We start from the raw sequence: 18,809 nt of genomic DNA, 5'->3' as shown, positions 1-18,809 counted from the left end.
GTAGTACTACAAGTCCCAGCAAGCCTCCCCCGCAAGCAGGTACTTGGAGAACCACAAGTACCAGCATGCGGGAGAAAAACGGGCCCGCTGGTTCCTGTAGTTCTACTGGAAAAAAAATACCCAAATAAAAACAGGACACGCACACCTTGAAAGTACAACTTTATTTCACACATGTCGACACACACACATACTTACCTATGTTGACACGACGTTCGGTCCACTTGTCCAAGTAGAATCCACGTGTACCTGTGAATAAAATTATACTCACCTCAATCCAGTGTCCGGATCTTTTAAAATAATCCTCGTACTTGGCAAAAAAAAAAAAAAAAAACGAACACCCGGACCAAACGGACTGAAAGGGGTCCCATGTTTACACATGGGACCCCTTTCCACGAATGCCGGGACCCCACGTGACTCCTGTCACAGAGGTCCCTTCAGCCAATCAGCGAGCGCAACGTCCTGGCACTCTGCTGATTGGCTATGCGCGTCTGAGCTGTCAGACAGCGCATCGCAAAGCCTCTCTATTATATTCAATGGTGGGAACTTTGCGGTCAGCGGTGAGGTCACCCGCGGTCAGCGGCTGACCGCGGGTAACCCCACCGCTGACGGCAAAGTTCCCACCATTGAAACTAATGGAGGGAGCTGTGCGATGCGCTGTCTGCCAGCAGACGCGCATACAGCCAATCAGGTGAGTGCCACGAAGTAGCGCTTCCTGATTGGCTGAAGGGACCTTTCTGTGACAGCAGTCACGTGGGGTCCCGGCATTCGTGGAAAGGGGTCCCATGTGTAAACATGGGACCCCTTTCAGTCCGTTTGGTCAGGGTGTTCGTTTTTTTTTTTTTTTGCCAAGTACGAGGATTATTTTAAAAGATCCGGACACTGGATTGAGGTGAGTATAATTTTATTCACAGGTACACGTGAATTCTACTTGGACAAGTGGACCGAACGTCGTGTCAACATAGGTAAGTATGTGTGTGTCGACATGTGTGAAATAAAGTTGTACTTTCAAGGTGTGCGTGTCCTGTTTTTATTTGGGTATTTTTTTTCCAGTAGAACTACAGGAACCAGCGGGCCCGTTTTTCTCCCGCATGCTGGTACTTGTGGTTCTCCAAGTACCAGCTTGCGGGGGAGGCTTGCTGGGACTTGTAGTACTACTGGAAAAAAACAATATTCTTTCAATTTTCTCAAGGCTATCAGCCCCCCTTGATTGAAGGGGTCCCCACTCCCCCAGGGTACCCCGGCCAGGGTGACTAGTTGGATATTTAATGCCACGGCCGCAGGGCGCTGTATAAAAGTGACCCCCGGCTGTGGCATTATCTGTCCAGCTAGTGGAGCCCGATGCTGGTGTAAAAAATACGGGGGACCCCTACTCTTTTTGTCCCCCGTATTTTTTGCACCAGCACCAGGCGCAGAGCCCGGTGCTGGTTTTAAAAATACGAGGGATCCCCTGTCATTTCCCCCCCCCCCCCCCCCCGGATTTTAGAACCAGGACCGGTTTTTAAAAAATTCGATCAAAATCCGTCAAATCGTCCGTTTTTCGACAGCGGGACTGTCGAATCCGTTTTTTATTGAATATGTTGAATTTCGGCACCCACTTGCCGGAATTCGACGGTCGAATTGTGTCGAATTAAAAAACGGGCGAAAAATTGCCGCGATTCGCCGCTAATTGCATATACCTATATATCTCTAAACCCAAACCCCTGCGCAGTGTATTCAGCACCAGCAGAGATAAAGGAGAGATATGGTGACTAAATCACAGAGAAAAAATAAGATTTTACTCACCGGTAAATCTATTTCTCGTAGTCCGTAGTGGATGCTGGGCCTCCGTAAGGACCATGGGGAATAGCGGCTCCGCAGGAGACTGGGCACAACTAAAAGAAAGCTTTTGGTCTACCTGGTGTGCACTGGCTCCTCCCTCTATGACCCTCCTCCAGACCTCAGTTAGGATACTGTGCCCGGAAGAGCTGACACAACAAGGAAGGATTTTGAATCCCGGGTAAGACTCATACCAGCCACACCAATCACACCGTATAACTCATGATACTATACCCAGTTAACAGTATGAACAATAACTGAGCCTCTCAACAGATGGCTCAACAATAACCCTTTAGTTAAACAATAACTATATACAAGTATTGCAGACAATCCGCACTTGGGATGGGCGCCCAGCATCCACTACGGACTACGAGAAATAGATTTACCGGTGAGTAAAATCTTATTTTCTCTAACGTCCTAAGTGGATGCTGGGACTCCGTAAGGACCATGGGGATTATACCAAAGCTCCCAAACGGGCGGGAGAGTGCGGATGACTCTGCAGCACCGAATGGGCAAACTCTAGGTCCTCCTCAGCCAGGGTGTCAAACTTGTAGAATTTAGCAAATGTGTTTGACCCCGACCAAGTAGCTGCTCGGCAAAGTTGTAGAGCCGAGACCCCTCGGGCAGCCGCCCAAGAAGAGCCCACCTTCCTCGTGGAATGGGCTTTCACTGATTTAGGATGCGGCAGTCCAGCCGCAGAATGTGCAAGCTGAATCGTACTACAGATCCAGCGAGCAATAGTGTGCTTTGAAGCAGGAGCACCCAGCTTGTTGGGTGCATACAGGATAAACAACGAGTCAGTTTTCCTGACACTAGCTGTCCTGGAAACATAAATTTTCAGGGCCCTGACTACGTCCTACAACTTGGAAGCCTCCAAGTCTTTAGTAGCCGCAGGCACCACGATAGGTTGGTTCAAATGAAAGGTTGATACCACCTTAGGGAGAAACTAGGGACGAGTCCTCAATTCTGCCCTATCCATATGGAAAATCAGATAAGGGCTTTTACATGACAAAGCCGCCAATTCTGATACACGCCTGGCCGAAGCCAAGGCCAACAGCATGACCACTTTCCACGTGAGATATTTTAATTCCACGGTTTTAAGTGGCTCAAACCAATGTGACTTTAGGAAATCCAACACCACGTTGAGATCCCAAGGTGCCACTGGAGGCACAAAAGGGGGCTGAATATGCAGCACTCCCTTAACAAAAGTCTGAACTTCAGGTAGTGAAACCAGTTCTCTCTGGAAAAAAATCGATAGAGCCGAAATTTGGACCTTAATGGAACCCAATTTTAGGCCCATAGTCACCCCTGACTGTAGGAAGTGCAGAAAACGGCCCAGCTGAAATTCCTCCGTTGGGGCCTTCCTGGCCTCACACCACGCAACATATTTTCGCCAAATGCGGTGATAATGGTTTGCGGTCACTTCTTTCCTAGCTTTAATCAGCGTAGGAATGACTTCCTCCGGAATGCCCTTTTCCTTCAGGATCCGGTGTTCAACCGCCATGCCGTCAAACGCAGCCGCGGTAAGTCTTGGAACAGACAGGGCCCCTGCTGCAGCAGGTCCTGTCTGAGCGGCAGAGGCCATGGGTCCTCTGAGATCATTTCTTGAAGTTCCGGGTACCAAGCTCTTCTTGGCCAATCCGGAACAATGAGTATAGTTCGTACTCCTCTTCTCCTTATTATCCTCAGTACCTTGGGTATGAGAGGAAGAGGAGGGAACACATAAACCGACCGGTACACCCACGGTGTCACTAGAGCGTCCACAGCTATCGCCTGAGGGTCTCTTGACCTGGCGCAATATCTTTCTAGCTTTTTGTTGAGGCGGGACGCCATCATGTCCACCTGTGGCCTTTCCCAATGGTTTACAATCAGTTGGAAGACTTCTGGATGAAGTCCCCACTCTCCCGGGTGGAGGTCGTGCCTGCTGAGGAAGTCTGCTTCCCAGTTGTCCACTCCCGGAATGAACACTGCTGACAGTGCTAACACGTGATTTTCCGCCCATCGGAGAATCCCTGTGGCTTCTGCCATCGCCGCCCTGCTTCTTGTGCCGCCCTGTTGGTTTACATGGGCGACAGCCGTGATGTTGTCTGACTGGATCAGTACCGGCTGGTTTTGAAGCAGGTGTTTTGCCTGACTTAGGGCATTGAAAATGGCCTTCAGTTCCAGAATATTTATGTGTAGGGAAGTCTCCTGACTTGACCATAGTCCTTGGAAGATTCTTCCCTGTGTGACTGCCCCCCAGCCTCGAAGGCTGGCATCCGTGGTCACCAGGACCCAGTCCTGTATGCCGAATCCGCGGCCCTCTTGAAGATGAGCACTTTGCAGCCACCACAGCAGAGACACCTTGGTCCTTGGAGACAGGGTTATCAGCCGATGCATCTGAAGATGCGATCCAGACCACTTGTCCAACAGGTCACACTGAAAAGTTCTTGCATGGAACCTGCCGAATGGAATTGCTTCGTAGGAAGCTACCATTTTTCCCAGGACTCGCGTGCAGTAATGCACTGACACCTGTTTTGGTTTTAGGAGGCCTCTGACTAGAGAGGACAGCTCCTTGGCCTTCTCCTCCGGGAGAAACACTTTTTTCTGTTCTGTGTCCAGAACCATCCCCAGGAACAGTAGACGTGTCGTAGGGACCAGCTGTGACTTTGGAATATTTAGAATCCAACCGTGCTGTTGTAGCACCTCCCGAGATAGTGCTACCCCGACCAACAACTGCTCCCTGGACCTCGCCTTTATCAGGAGATCGTCCAAGTACGGGATAATTAAAACTCCCTTTTTTCGAAGGAGTATCATCATTTCGGCCATTACCTTGGTAAATACCCTCGGTGCCGTGGACAGACCAAACGGCAACGTCTGGAATTGGTAATGACAATCCTGTACCACAAATCTGAGGTACTCCTGGTGAGGATGGTAAATGGGGACATGCAGGTAAGCATCCGTGATGTCCAGTGATACCATGTAATCCCCCTCGTCCAGGCTTGCAATAACCGCCCTGAGCGATTCCATCTTGAACTTGAATTTTTTTATATATGTGTTCAAGGATTTCAAATTTAAAATGGGTCTCACCGAACCGTCCGGGGAGACGTCTCGAATTCCAGCTTGTACCCCTGAGATACTACTTGAAGGATCCAGGGATCCACCCGTGAGCGAGCCCACTGATTGATGAAGTTTTTGAGACGGGCCCCCACCGTACCTGGCTCCGCCTGTGGAGCCCCAGCGTCATGCGGTGGACTTGGAGGAAGCGGGGGAGGACTTTTGCTCCTGGGGACTAGCTGTATGCTGCAGCTTTTTCCCTCTACCTCTGCCTCTGGGCAGAAAGGACGCGCCTTTAACCCGCTTGCCCTTATGGGGCCGAAAGGACTGTACCTGATAATACGGTGCTTTCTTTGGCTGTGAGGGAACATGGGGTAAAAATGCTGACTTCCCAGCTGTTGCTGTGGAAAAGAGGTCCGAGAGACCATCTCCGAACAACTCCTCACCCTTATAAGGCAAAACTTCCATGTGCCTTTTAGAATCTGCATCACCTGTCCACTGCCGAGTCCATAACCCTCTCCTGGCAGAAATGGACATTGCACTTATTTTAGATGCCAGCCGGCAAATATCCCTCTGTGCATCTCTCATGTATAAGACTGCGTCTTTAATATGCTCTACCGTTAGCAATATAGTGTCCCTGTCTAGGGTATCAATATTTTCCGACAGGGAATCTGACCACGCAGCTGCAGCACTGCACATCCATGCTGAAGCAATAGCTGGTCTCAGTATAATACCTGTGTGTGTATATACAGACTTCAGGATAGCCTCCTGCTTCCTATCAGCAGGCTCCTTTAGGGCGGCCGTATCCGGAGACGGTAGTGCCACCTTCTTTGACAAGCGTGTGAGTGCTTTATCCACCCTAGGGGATGTTTCCCAACGTGACCTATCCTCTGGCGGGAAAGGGTACGTCATTAGTAACCTTTTAGAAATTACCAGTTTCTTATCGGGGGAAGCCCACGCTTCTTCACACACTTCAGTTAATTCCTCAGATGGAGGAAAAACTACTGGTAGTTTTTTCTCTCCAAACATAATACCCTTTTTTGTGGTTCCTGGGGTAACATCAGAAATGTGCAACACATTTTTCATTGCCTCAATCATGTAACGTGTGGCCCTATTGGAAGTTACATTAGTCTCATCGTCGTCGACACTGGAGTCAGTATCCGTGTCGACATCTGTGTCTGCCATCTGAGGTAGCGGGCGTTTTAGAGCCCCTGATGGCTTTTAAGACGCCTGGGCAGGCACAGGCTGAGAAGCCGGCTGTCCCATATTTGGTATGTCGTCAAACCTTTTATGTAAGGAGTCGACACTGTCGCGTAATTCCTTCCACATAACCATCCACTCAGGTGTCGACCCCGCAGGGGGTGACATCACATTTATCGGCATCTGCTCCGCCTCCACATAAGCCTCCTCATTAAAACATGTCGACACAGCCGTACCGACACACCGCACACACACAGGGAATGCTCTGACAGAGGACAGGACCCCACAAAGCCCTTTGGGGAGACAGAGAGAGAGTATGCCAGCACACACCAGAGCGATATATAACACAGGGATGAACACTATAACTGAGTGATTTTCCCTTATAGCTGCTTATATATATACTGCTGCGCCTAAATTTAGTGCCCCCCCTCTCTTTTTTACCCTTTGTAGTCTTGAAACTGCAGGGGAGAGCCCGGGAGCGATCCTTCCAGCGGAGCTGTGAGGGAAAAATGGCGCCAGTGTGCTGAGGGAGATAGCCCCGCCCCTTTTTCGGCAGGGGTATTTTACATATATATAGCCTCTAGGACTATATATTGTGATTATTTTGCCAGCCAAGGTGTTAATATTGCTGCTCAGGGTGCGCGCCCCCCCCCCCCCCCCCCCCCCTGCACCCATCAGTGACCGGAGTGTGAGGTGTGCATGAGGAGCAATGGCGCACAGCTGCAGTGCTGTGCGCTACCTTGTTGAAGACCGAAGTCTTCTGCCGCCGATTTTCAGGACCATCTTCTTGCTTCTGGCTCTGTAAGGGGGACGGCGGCGCGGCTCCGGGACCGGACGATCGAGGTCGGGCCCTGTGTTCGATCCCTCTGGAGCTAATGGTGTCCAGTAGCCTAAGAAGCCCAAGCTAGCTGCAAGCAGGTAGGTTCGCTTCTTCTCCCCTTAGTCCCTTGTAGCAGTGAGTCTGTTGCCAGCAGATCTCACTGAAAATAAAAAAACCTAAAATATACTTTCTTTTCTAGGAGCTCAGGAGAGCCCCTAGTGTGCATCCAGCTCAGCCGGGCAGAAGATTCTAACTGAGGTCTGGAGGAGGGTCATAGAGGGAGGAGCCAGTGCACACCAGGTAGACCAAAAGCTTTCTTTTAGTTGTGCCCAGTCTCCTGCGGAGCCGCTATTCCCCGTGGTCCTTACGGAGGCCCAGCATCCACTTAGGACGTCAGAGAAATCCGTAATACAGTATATCTTTGTGAAAATCCTATATTAAATAACACCTGACGCACCAAGCCCCCTCAGGTTATAGAATATAGGGATAGCAAGTTGAGTGAAAGACACGAAATGGACACCACTCAGCTATCAAATGCACACACAAATAGTCACAGTTTGTACAATGCAGAGGTTATTACTGACAATAATACTGCACTGGACTAGCTTGTATAGCTAAATAGTCAAGAGATATAACACTACACAGTAAGAACTGGATGTATATCACAGGGTAACTGTACTATAAAACCCTGACTAAATGCACTCTTTCTTAACTAGCACTGACTAAAAAGGCAGGTAGAATACTTAAGTGTCATGTAAAAGGCACAGCGCTGACAACCAGGCGGCTTTACATAGGAGGATTTGCCCAAGCAGTCCCAGGAACAGTGAGCTGAGGAGTAATGGCACCGCAGACACTGACAGGGAGTGAGGAAAAGACAGATATGCAGCTCCAGGGCGGGAACACTTGCTAGAAATGGCGCCCTGGGGCTGGGGCTTCAGGTCTAAGCCTTATCCCCCTGCTGGCAAAACCACCAGGTACTGTGGGCGATATTAAAATCGGTTTTGAGCGAAAACCTGACCTGCGCCCAAGCCCTGGTGATCTAGTGGGATCGCCTGTACTGCCACAGTGTCCACCGCCAGCGCGCGCGTCCCACCTCCCACTGACCGCGCCGGATCGCGATAAAGACCAGGTCCCGCGAGTGGGACCCACTTACCACCTCTGGAGAGCCCCAGCCGTGTGTGCCTAACGTGAAGTAAACCGGAGCCTCCTCTGTAAGTACCCGGCAACCAGGGCTCGGGAGTGTACAGCGCCGCTGGGGAGAGCTGGAGCCGCAGCAGAGAATGTCACAAGACATTAACCACTGCTGCTGCCCTGAAGTCTTCACTTTTTCTTCAGAAAAAAGCTTTTCTTAGGGCTGCATGGGGCAGCCCCTCTGTTAAGTGCTTGCTTACTGCAGCACCAACTTACAAACTGAGCTCCTGTGCTGGGAGGCGGGGTGATATAGGAGGCGGCACTGTGCATTCTGGGAACAGTCAAAGCTTTGAGTCTGTTGGTGCCTCGGATCAAGATCCTACTCTACACCCCATTGTCCAGACTTGTGGAGCCCAGTGTACCCCGCAGCAGAAAAGAAAAATTGGCTTCCATTCTGTGTTAATCTGAACTGGCTAGCACACCAGAACTAAACTGGCATTAAAACAAATTTGGCCTGCAGGTAGTCAACACTCTGCCGAATAAGATGGTTTATCAGACGTTATCGGATTGAAAAAATGGCACTTAATTTTATCTAAAAATGGTTAGCAATACATTTATGATTCATGAACAATATGAAGAAAAACAGTATTGTAGATCTGATGCATTTACTTTAAGTACCAAAAAAGGTAAAATACCTCAAAATTTGAACATTTACATTAAAATAGCCAATGTTTGTGCAGTCAGAATAATTGCAGCAATTAAAAGTAACACATAAAAAAAGTGAATTCTCAAATTTATAGGACTTTAGAACAAATTTATAAAAAAATGTCTTTGTTGAAGAATTTAGTCACTATAAAACACTCAATATAAGATGAAGAAATAACATACCTGAACAAGAAAGATGATGAGAAAATAAAAATTGGCTATTCTTCGGAATTGTTCAAACAAGTTTTTTGGAACAAAATTCAACACTGTGTACTGCAAGGAGAAAATATCCATGATGCGGTATTATACATTGAGAATACAAGAATGCACATGTGTACAACAGATCAAACAAGATCAGAGGGAGAAATAGTAACACTGATAAGACAGTGCCTTATAGTGTATAAGCAACCAAAAGATAAAACTACTGTATTAATTAAAAATAAACCAGTAATATGTGCAAGGTGATAAAGGCACCAGCCAATTAGATCCTAACTGTTCATTTACATATTGAACCTGATTGGCTGGTGTCTTTATCACCTTGCACATATCCATGGTTTATCACTTCCTTATGCCTTCTCCAGGTTAATACATCTGCCCCTATGTTTGGAAACATCTGCACCAGTGGCGGAACTACCACCAGTGCAAGCGGTGCCTTGCACTGGGGCCCGCCGCTGTCAAGGGGCCCAAAGCCTGCCACTGTGTGCTGCGGGTCAGAGGAGAGGAGCAGCAGGGACGTAGCCACGTGGAGGGGGAGGAGGAGGGAGGGTGACTCGGGAGCCGCAGTAGTGCAGTGTAATTGGTGGAGACGCTGCTGCAGCTGTCCCTTGCCTTCCACATAGGCCGGCGGCCAGCCTATGTGGAAGGAGAGGGATAGCTGCAGCGGTGCCACCACCAATTACACTGCGCTTCTGCGGCTCCAGTCCGGAATCCCCCTCCCTCCTCCTCCCCTGCCCGGGATCATCATCTGCCTGACTGCATGTACCGGTCTGAGCCAGCGGAGACAGTAAGTATCTATTCTGTCTATCTAACGTAATGTGTTAGTAATGTGTAAAAAAGGGGACGCTGTCTGCTGTTATGTGTAAAAGGGGGAATCTGTCCGGCATAATGTGAAAAAGGGGCTCTACCTGGTATAGTGGTACTACTGTGCGGCGTAATTTGAATAATGGAGACTACTGTGCACGGTTATATGAATTGGTATTATTTTGTGACCACACCCCTTCCCCATGAAGCCACGCCCCTATATATTTTTGCGCGGCTACGGCGCGCACTGCCCCTATCTTGCATAGAGGGGGGCTCCAATGCCGTTTCTTGCAAACTGCGCTAAAATGTCTAATTACGGCACTGTTGCTAGGTATCAATTTCCCTGGCCCTGAGCAGATCCCCCTCACCAGATCCTCTCCAGGGGTGAGGGGGTGGACTTGGACAGGATGAGGGGTGCCCAAAGCATTTTGTTGCACCTGGGCCCACCGCTCGCTAGTTCCGCCACTGATGATCACTACTTAATTTTTCTACGGCCTACATATTGCTGGAGTACGGTATGTATTACAGGCGGACGGGATGCTGCCTGTCCATTATCCCGACAGTGGCATCCCGCAGGCCAGAATGCTGGCGGCGGGGCGTAATCGAAGAGCGGTCTTGCATGCTCGGTACCCACCCTATGGGTGTCACGGACACCCACGAGTGGGAATAGCCCTGGCGCACCGGGATTCCGACTGGCAACATTGTCGGCTGTCAGGATTTTCGCGTTGGTTATACTGAATCAGACAGCCGGCAAATTGACTGCCACCTGTATCTGCATTTTACTACCATCTATATCTGCACCATGGGGTGAACAGCTAGTTTGACAAAAACGTTCCAACAAGAACACCACAGATCAAACTCTAGTCATGCAGCAGTGCCTAAAGCAGGTCCACACACCAAGCGATAATCTAATCAGGCCAATTAATGACCATTCTTAACAATGATCTTCCAGTGTATATAGACAATAGTTGCTGACATTGGTGAGTCAGCCTCTGGGAGAAGAGATGCAGGTTTGGGGAAAAGTATGAAATAGACATGAATGCTTTTGATCTCCTGATTTAATATTTCAACATGTTTGATCTGCCATAATGTCTTTCAGCAGGAAAGTTTCAAAACATACAAGTGTATGGAAATTCACAATTATTTGTGGACAATTTTCCAGATAGGTTCCAGATGAAAAGTCACATTTGTAGGTGGACATGTGTAAATGTCTGTTCTACTACAAATTGAAAGGATTGAATGAAAAAATATATGTTATGGTAAGAACTTACCGTTGATAACGGTATTTCTCCTAAGTCCACAGGATAACCTTGGGATATGATGAAGCAACAGGGGATTTGCACAAATCAGTCAAAGCTTTTCGGCGTCCCAGCATGCAACGGGCCCATCCATATATCCCTGCCTCCTGGCTCAAGCAAATCAGTTGTTTTCCCAAAGCTTAAGGCAGGAGCATCATAGATAGCCCTAATCAGGCGAGAAGAACACACATGCACACCCTTCCGTACAAGAAGGAAGAGGTTAGTTTGTAAAAGGATCCTCAAATCAGGTGCGTCAGGTTGGGATCCCTGTGGATCCTGTGGACTTAGGAGAAATACCGTTATCAACGGTAGGTTCTTACCATAACGTATATTTTTCCAGCAGGATCCACAGGTTATCCACAGGATAACATTGGGATGTCCCAAAACAATTTAGTGGTGGGGACGCTCCTGATTGGACAGGAGGATCCTTCGCCCGAATTCAGTGTCCTCAGAGGCAAAGGTATCCACGGCATAATGTCTAAAGAATGTGTTAATGGAAGACCATGTGGCTGCCTTACATATCTGTTCTGCTGAAGCACCACATTGTGCTGCCCATGATGGACCTACCTTATGAGTACAGTGAGGAGAGACATTATCCGGAACAGGGAGATCAGCTTGAGAATATGCTTCCGAAATAGTCATCCGAAGCCACCTCGCCAGTGTCTGCTTATCAGCAGGCCATCCTCTCTTGTGAAATTCGTAGAGAATGAAGAGAGAATCTGTCTTTCTGATGGCACTGGTACGATCCATGTAGATCCTTAAGGTACGGACCACGTCCAGCGATGCATCTCCCGCAGAAAGGTCCGGTTCCTGGAAAGCCAGGACTACAATTTCTTCGTTAAGTTGAAATTTAGACACCACCTTGGGAAGATACCCAGATTTAGTTCTGAGAACCGTTCTATCCAGATAAAAGATCAGAAATGGAGGATGACATAACAATGGCCCTAAATCTGATACTCTTCTAGCTGACGCCATGGCCAGTAGAAAGTGAACTTTAGATGTCAACCATTTAAGATCCACTTTAGTAAGTGGTTCAAATGGGGCAACTTGAAGAGCCTTTAGGACTAAATGCAAGTCCCAAGGCACTGTAGGAGAAACAAAAGGAGGTTGAATCCGCAGCAATCCCTGGGAAAAAAGTACGCACATCCTGTAAGTTTGCAATTTTGTTTTGGAACCATACAGTCAATGCTGACACTTGCACTTTCAAGGAAGCCACCTTCAAACATTTATCCATTCCTGCCTGAAGGAATGCTAAGACCCTGGAAACTCTGAAAGACCTAGGGTCCATTTTCCGTTCACTGCACCAATGAATATAGGTTTGCCATATTCGGTGATAAATTTGAGCTGAGGAAGATTTCCTTGCTCTGAGCATTGTTTGAATTACCTGTTCTGAGAATCCTCTTGACTTCAGGATAGAGGTCTCAAGAGCCACGCCGTCAAAAACAGTCGATCCAGATGTCTGTGATAACTAGGACCCTGCGCCAGTAGATCTGGATGTTGAGGGAGCAGGAATGGAGCATCCACTGACATTCTCTGCAGATATGTGTACCAATGTCTTCTGGTCCAAGCCGGAGCTATTAGTATCACGGCACCCTTTCCTTGCTTTATCTTTCTCACCACCCTCGGTAATAAGGTGATTGGAGGAAACACATAGGCCAGATGAAAGTCCCATCTCACCGACAGGGCATCCACCAAGATAGCTCTGGGATCCTGTGTTCTTGATCCATATGCGATAACTTTGCTGTTCTGATGGGACACCATGAGATCTATATCTATTACTGTCTACTAGAATCTGGAAAACCTCTGTGTGAAGAGCCCATTTGCCTGAATGGCGCGTCAACTGAGAAAATCCGCTTCCCAGTTTAGGACTCCCGGAACGAACACTGCAGACAAAGCTGGATGATGAAGTTCTGCCCAGTTTAGTGTGTTACTTACCTGCTCTATAGCTTTTTGCTGCGAGTTCCTCCCCGATGGTTGAGGTAAGCAACTGCCGTCGCATTGTCCGAGCGGATCTTAACTGGTTTTCCCCGAAGGATGTCCTTTGCCTGAATTATTGCCATGTATATGGCCCGAAGTTCCAATATATTTATTGGCAGGAAACTTCTTCCTTGATCCATTGCCCCTGGAAACAAAACCTTCCTGACACTGCACCCAAGCCCTGAAGACTGGTATCCGTTGTCAGAATTTCCCAGTCTGATATCCAAAAGGGTCTCCATGTCCAGATGGGATGTCAGTACCCACCAGGCTAACGACCTCCTTACTTCCACCATAGTCTGCGTTTTATCATCTGATGAAACCCATTCCATTTGGCAAGGATCAGATACTGCAGAGGCCTCGAGTAGAACTGAGCATACTCCACCATGTTGAATGTTGACACCATCAATCCCATCACATGCATTGCTTTTTGAATGGATACCCTTTGACTGTGTAGCAGCTCCTGAATCCTTGACTGAACTTTGGATATCTTGTTCAGAGGTAAAAATACTCTTTGAAGGCTTGAATCCAGTACAGCCCCCAAGTGAGTCATCCGCTGTGACGGAACCAGAGACCATTTCGCCCAATTTATGAGCCATCCGTGCTTCTGCAGGCACATTATTGTCTGTTGCAGATGACACAGGAGCAATTCCTGAGATTGTGCAAGGATTAAGAGATCGTTGAGGTTTGGAAAAATTCTTATCCCCTGCTGGCATAGATAAGCTGCCATTACCAACATAATTTTGGTAAAAATACTCTGGGGGCTGCGGCTAACCCAAAAGGTAGGGCCTGGAACTGAAAGTGCTGTTGGAGGATAGCGAACCTGAGATAGCACTGATGGGACAGTGCTATAGGAACATGTAGGTCAGCATCCTGGATATCCAGGGATACCATATAACCTCCTGGCTCAATGGCCAAAATTATGGAACGTAAAGTCTCCATATGAAACAGAGGTACCCAAATGTACTTGTACAGCACCTTGAGATTGAGTATTGGCCGGAATGACCTATTTGGCTTCTGAACCAGAAACAGGTTGGAGTAAAAACTATGCCCTCGTTGTGCAGGAGGAACTGGAATGATTACCCCTGACTGAAGAAATAAACCGCAGGTGGGAAGCTGTATGTAAGGGTTAATCGTGTAACCTATTCCTGGTACAGAAGTTGGAATTATCCGCTCAGCTACACTGGATAATGTTTGTACAAAACATAGCCCAAGGGGGATCAACTTGCACCTGTATCTGTCTTGTACTATTGAAGAGACCTTGGTGAAAGCTAAAACAATTTGCACACAAACCATCCTGAACCAGATCCTGAGAGGGTAACCCAGCTTTGAAAGACAAACATGATATGAGTGTTGGTGTTGCTGTGAGTGTATCTTCCTCACCTTTGCCGATCTTAGACATTATAAATAATCAACACTTACACAGTGTACTAAACATTTTGTGACTGTAATCACTTTAAGACTCGTTAAAGTGATATACAATCCGACCCTACCCTGCTATTGACCAGCATTGAGGATCGGAATAGATAGAAAAAAAACTGACAGAATTATAGTAAAGTCAGCAATCACACTAGCAATCAGTCACAGGCTATACATTAGTATAATAAGCAATGTGAGCACATAATCAACTACCGATACATTTCAGGTATGTAGGAGAAACATATTACTGCATTACTTTATAAAAGTTTTAACCGTATTCAGACGCACAGCGAAAGAAACCACAGTAATATTATCAGACTCATATGGCACTGCTTCCAAATTCATCGACAACTTTGCTTCCTGGCTTCCTCACTTGACATTCCCTCCATTATCCTAGGTGATTTCTATATCCCTATCGATATTCCCACACAATCCCCTGCCTCTAAACTCCTTAACCTCACCTCTTCACTTGGTCTCTCCCAGTGGACCTCCTCACCCTCCCATGTGAATGGGAGATCACTGGATCTGGTCTTCACTCACCGTTGTGATATTTCTGATTTTTCCAACTCCCCATTTCCCCTCTCTGACCACCACCTGCTCTCCTTTAACCTATCTTTCACTGCTTCCCCATCTCTACCTCCTAAGGATACCATCACTAAGCGTAACATTGAGGCTATTGACACCACGGGCCAAAAATAATAGTGAGAGTTTCAAAAAGTGAAAGATTTGGTAAGGTTTTGCAGTTTTTTCAAAGTGGAAATCATTTACACAGCAAAATCTACCTGGTTTTGTAGTGTAAATTATAGCGACTTAAAAAAAACAGAAAAACCTTACCAAATCTCTCACTTTCTGAAACTCGCACTATATTACATTTGGCCCCTAGTTCCTTTCCTCCTTGTTTGACTTACCTCTCTCTCCTATTCTCTCTCTCATGCTCTGAAGAAGCCACTTCCATATACAATGCATCCCTTACTTCTGCTCTTAACTCTGTTGCTCCACCAACCACTATTCACCCTCGCAACTTAACACGTCAACCTTGGCACGCCAAATGCACCAGATATCTGCAAAAATTCTCACCTACTGCTGAGCGACACTGGACGAAATCACACTTTAAGGCAGACTTCCTCCATTTCAAACTTATGCTCTCATTCTTCAGTGCTGCCCTCTCTCTTGCTAAACAGTCATACTTCAAGAACCTCATCTCTTCCCACTCTTCCAACCCCTGGCGCCTCTTTGCCACTCTCAACTCACTCCTCTGCCCACCTCCACCTCGTCTCCCTTCCTCACTCTCTGCTCTTGACTTTGCCACTTACTTCACATCCAAAACTGACTCCATACGTCAGGACATCTCATAACACCAGACCATCAGCAACCAGCCTCCTCCTATCCCTTACGACCCCTCCCCGTCCCTCTCACCAACTCTGACATCTTTCTCAGACGCATCTAGTGAGGAAGTCATGGCCCTCATTCGTTCCTGTCCCCTCAACATCTCCCCACTTGACCCTATCCCCTGCCACCTCCTCCACTACCTTTCTCCTTCTGCCTGTTCCCATCTTTTCCACCTTCTCAATCTCTCCCTCTCATCAGGCACTGTCCCCTCTGCCTTCAAGCATGCACTCATTTCTCCTATTCTTAAAAAACCTACCCTTGATCCAAACACTCTCTCCAACTACCGACCCATCTCTCTCCTCCCTTTTGCCTCCAAACTCCTTGAGTGTATGGTCTACAACCGCCTCACTTCCTATCTTTCTTCACACTCACTGCTTGACCCATTCCAGTCTGGCTTCCGTCCTTTCCACTTCACTGAAACTGCCCTTATAAAAGTATGCAATGATGCTGCCAAATCTAAGGGACACTACTCTCTACTTATTCTTCTTGATCTCTCTGCTGTTTTTGACACTGTGGACCACCCTCTCCTACTGCAAATCCTTCACTCCAGTGGGCTGCGTGATACTGCCCTCTCTTGGCTGTCTTCCTACCTCTCTGACCCTTCATTCTCTGTCTCCTCTCATGAATCCACCTCCCCCTCCCTTCCACTAACTGTATGTGTACCCCAAGGTTCTAACCTTGGTCCTCTTCTTTTCTCTCTATACGTCCTTACTAGGTAAACTCATTAGTGGTTTACAATATCATCTCTATGCTGATGACACTCAAATCTATATTTCCTCTGCAGACCTCTCCTCACTCACATCTCCAACTGTCTCTCTGCTATCTCTCACTGGATGTCCCATCACTTTCTTAAACCTAACATGTCTAAGACAGAGCTGATCATCTTCCCTACCTCCAGCATAACCTCACCTCCTACAATCTCATTATCTATTGCTGGCACTACTATCTCCTCTAGCCCCCAAGTGCACTGTCTTGGAGTAATCCTCGACTCCTCCCTCTCCATCAAACCACACATTCAGCATCTCTCGCAAAATTGCCGTTTTCATCTAAAAACTGTTTCCAGGATCAGACCCATTCTGACCCAGGATGCTACTAAGACTCTTATGCACTCACTGGTCATCTCCAGACTGGACTACTGTAATCTCCTTCTGACTGGTATTCCTGACAAATACCTTTCTCCACTCCAATCTATCCCCAATGCTGCTTCCCGGCTCATTTTCCTCACCAAACGCACTACGTCCACCTCTCCTCTCTTACAAGACCTTCACTGGCTCCCCTTCCCTTTCAGAATCCATTTCAAGCTTCTCACACTCACTTACAAAGCCCTCACCCACTCGTCTTCCATCTACATCTCTGACCTTATCTCCCTTTACACTCCCCCCAGTCCTCTTTGCTCTGCTAATGCACGCCGACTCTCCTGCCTACTGATTACTTCCTCCCACTCCTACCTTCAGGATTTTTCACGTGCTGCTCCATTTCTCTGGAATTCCCTACCTCTCCCCCTTAGACTCTCCACCTCTCTACAAAACTTCAAACGGGCTCTCAAGACCCATTTCTTCACAAAATCCAGCCAAATCTCATCCTAACCCTCTGTTTCATGCTCTCTATGTACCCCGTCTGTGTCGCCCCTATCTGTCTACCCCTCCCCTTTAGAATGTAAGCTCTCCCGAGTAGGGCCCTCTTCCCCCATGTGCTTATCCTTTTTCTTACTTTAATAATCTTCAACTGCACCAAATCCAGCAGTCTTCTGCCACCTGATAATTATTCCAGTGTCATCTGCTGATGACCTGATACTTATTCCAGTGTCATCTGCTGATGTAGTTATGTTTATTTACCCTGTACTTGTCCTATATTGTAGTCAACTATAAGTTGCTGTTTTCCTGTTTTGACTATGTACATATGTACTCTGTAATTGGGACCATATAAAATAGGATTTTACTTACCTGTAAATCTATTTCTCGTAGTCCGTAGAGGATGCTGGGGACTCCGTAAGGACCATGGGGAATAGAAGGGCTCCGCAGGAGATAGAGCACTTTAAGAAAGCTTTGGATTCTGGGTGTGCACTGGCTCCTCCCTCTATGCCCCTCCTCCAGACCTCAGTTAGAGAAACTGTGCCCAGAGGATATGAACAGTACGAGGAAAGGATTTATGTAAACTAAGGGCGAGATTCATACCAGCCACACCAATCACACCGTATAACTTGTGATAAACTACCCAGTTAACAGTATGAACAAGTAACAGCCTCGGTTCAAGACCGACCGACTACAACATAACCCTTATGTAAGCAATAACTATATACAATTCTTGCAGAAGAAGTCCGCACTTGGGACGGGCGCCCAGCATCCTCTACGGACTACGAGAAATAGATTTACCGGTAAGTAAAATCCTATTTTCTCTAACGTCCTAGAGGATGCTGGGGACTCCGTAAGGACCATGGGGATTATACCAAAGCTCCCAAACGGGCGGGAGAGTGCGGATGACTCTGCAGCACCGATTGAGCAAACAGGAGGTCCTCCTCAGCCAGGGTATAAAACTTATAGAACTTTGCAAAGGTGTTTGACCCCGACCAAGTAGCAGCTCGGCACAGTTGTAGTGCAGAGACCCCTCGGGCAGCCGCCCAAGAAGAGCCCACCTTCCTAGTGGAATGGGCCTTAACCGATTTAGGCATCGGCAATCCTGCCGTAGAATGCGCCTGCTGAATCGTGTTACAGGTCCAGCGAGCAATTGTCTGCTTTGAAGCAGGAGCGCCAACCTTGTTGGCCGCATACAGAACAAACAGAGCTTCAGTCTTCCTGATCCTAGCTTATCTGGTCACGTAAATCTTCAAAGCCCTGACCACATCCAGGGACTCGGAGTCCTCCAAGTCCCGTGTAGCCACAGGCACGACAATAGGTTGGTTCATATGAAAAGATGAGACCACCTTGGGCAGAAATTGAGGACGAGTCCTCAACTCTGCCCTATCCACGTGAAAAATCAGGTATGGGCTTTTATATGAAAGCCGC

General features: G+C 47.7%; 1 protein-coding gene across 6 annotated transcripts in view; it reads right to left on the bottom strand.

Moving 5' to 3' along the window:
* Positions 1-18,809, bottom strand: part of ATP11B (ATPase phospholipid transporting 11B (putative)) — a 264,318-nt gene that overhangs the window by 139,889 nt on the left and 105,620 nt on the right. For all 6 annotated transcript variants that reach the window (XM_063916334.1, XM_063916335.1, XM_063916336.1 and 3 more), the window contains exon 3: positions 8,891-8,980. In XM_063916334.1, coding sequence (XP_063772404.1) covers positions 8,891-8,980 — 90 coding nt within the window. The remainder of the gene's footprint in view (positions 1-8,890; positions 8,981-18,809) is intronic.

This window comes from Pseudophryne corroboree, chromosome 4 (genome assembly GCF_028390025.1).
Source record: "Pseudophryne corroboree isolate aPseCor3 chromosome 4, aPseCor3.hap2, whole genome shotgun sequence".
Taxonomy (NCBI): domain Eukaryota; kingdom Metazoa; phylum Chordata; class Amphibia; order Anura; family Myobatrachidae; genus Pseudophryne; species Pseudophryne corroboree.
This window is presented reverse-complemented; position numbering and strand designations above follow the sequence as displayed.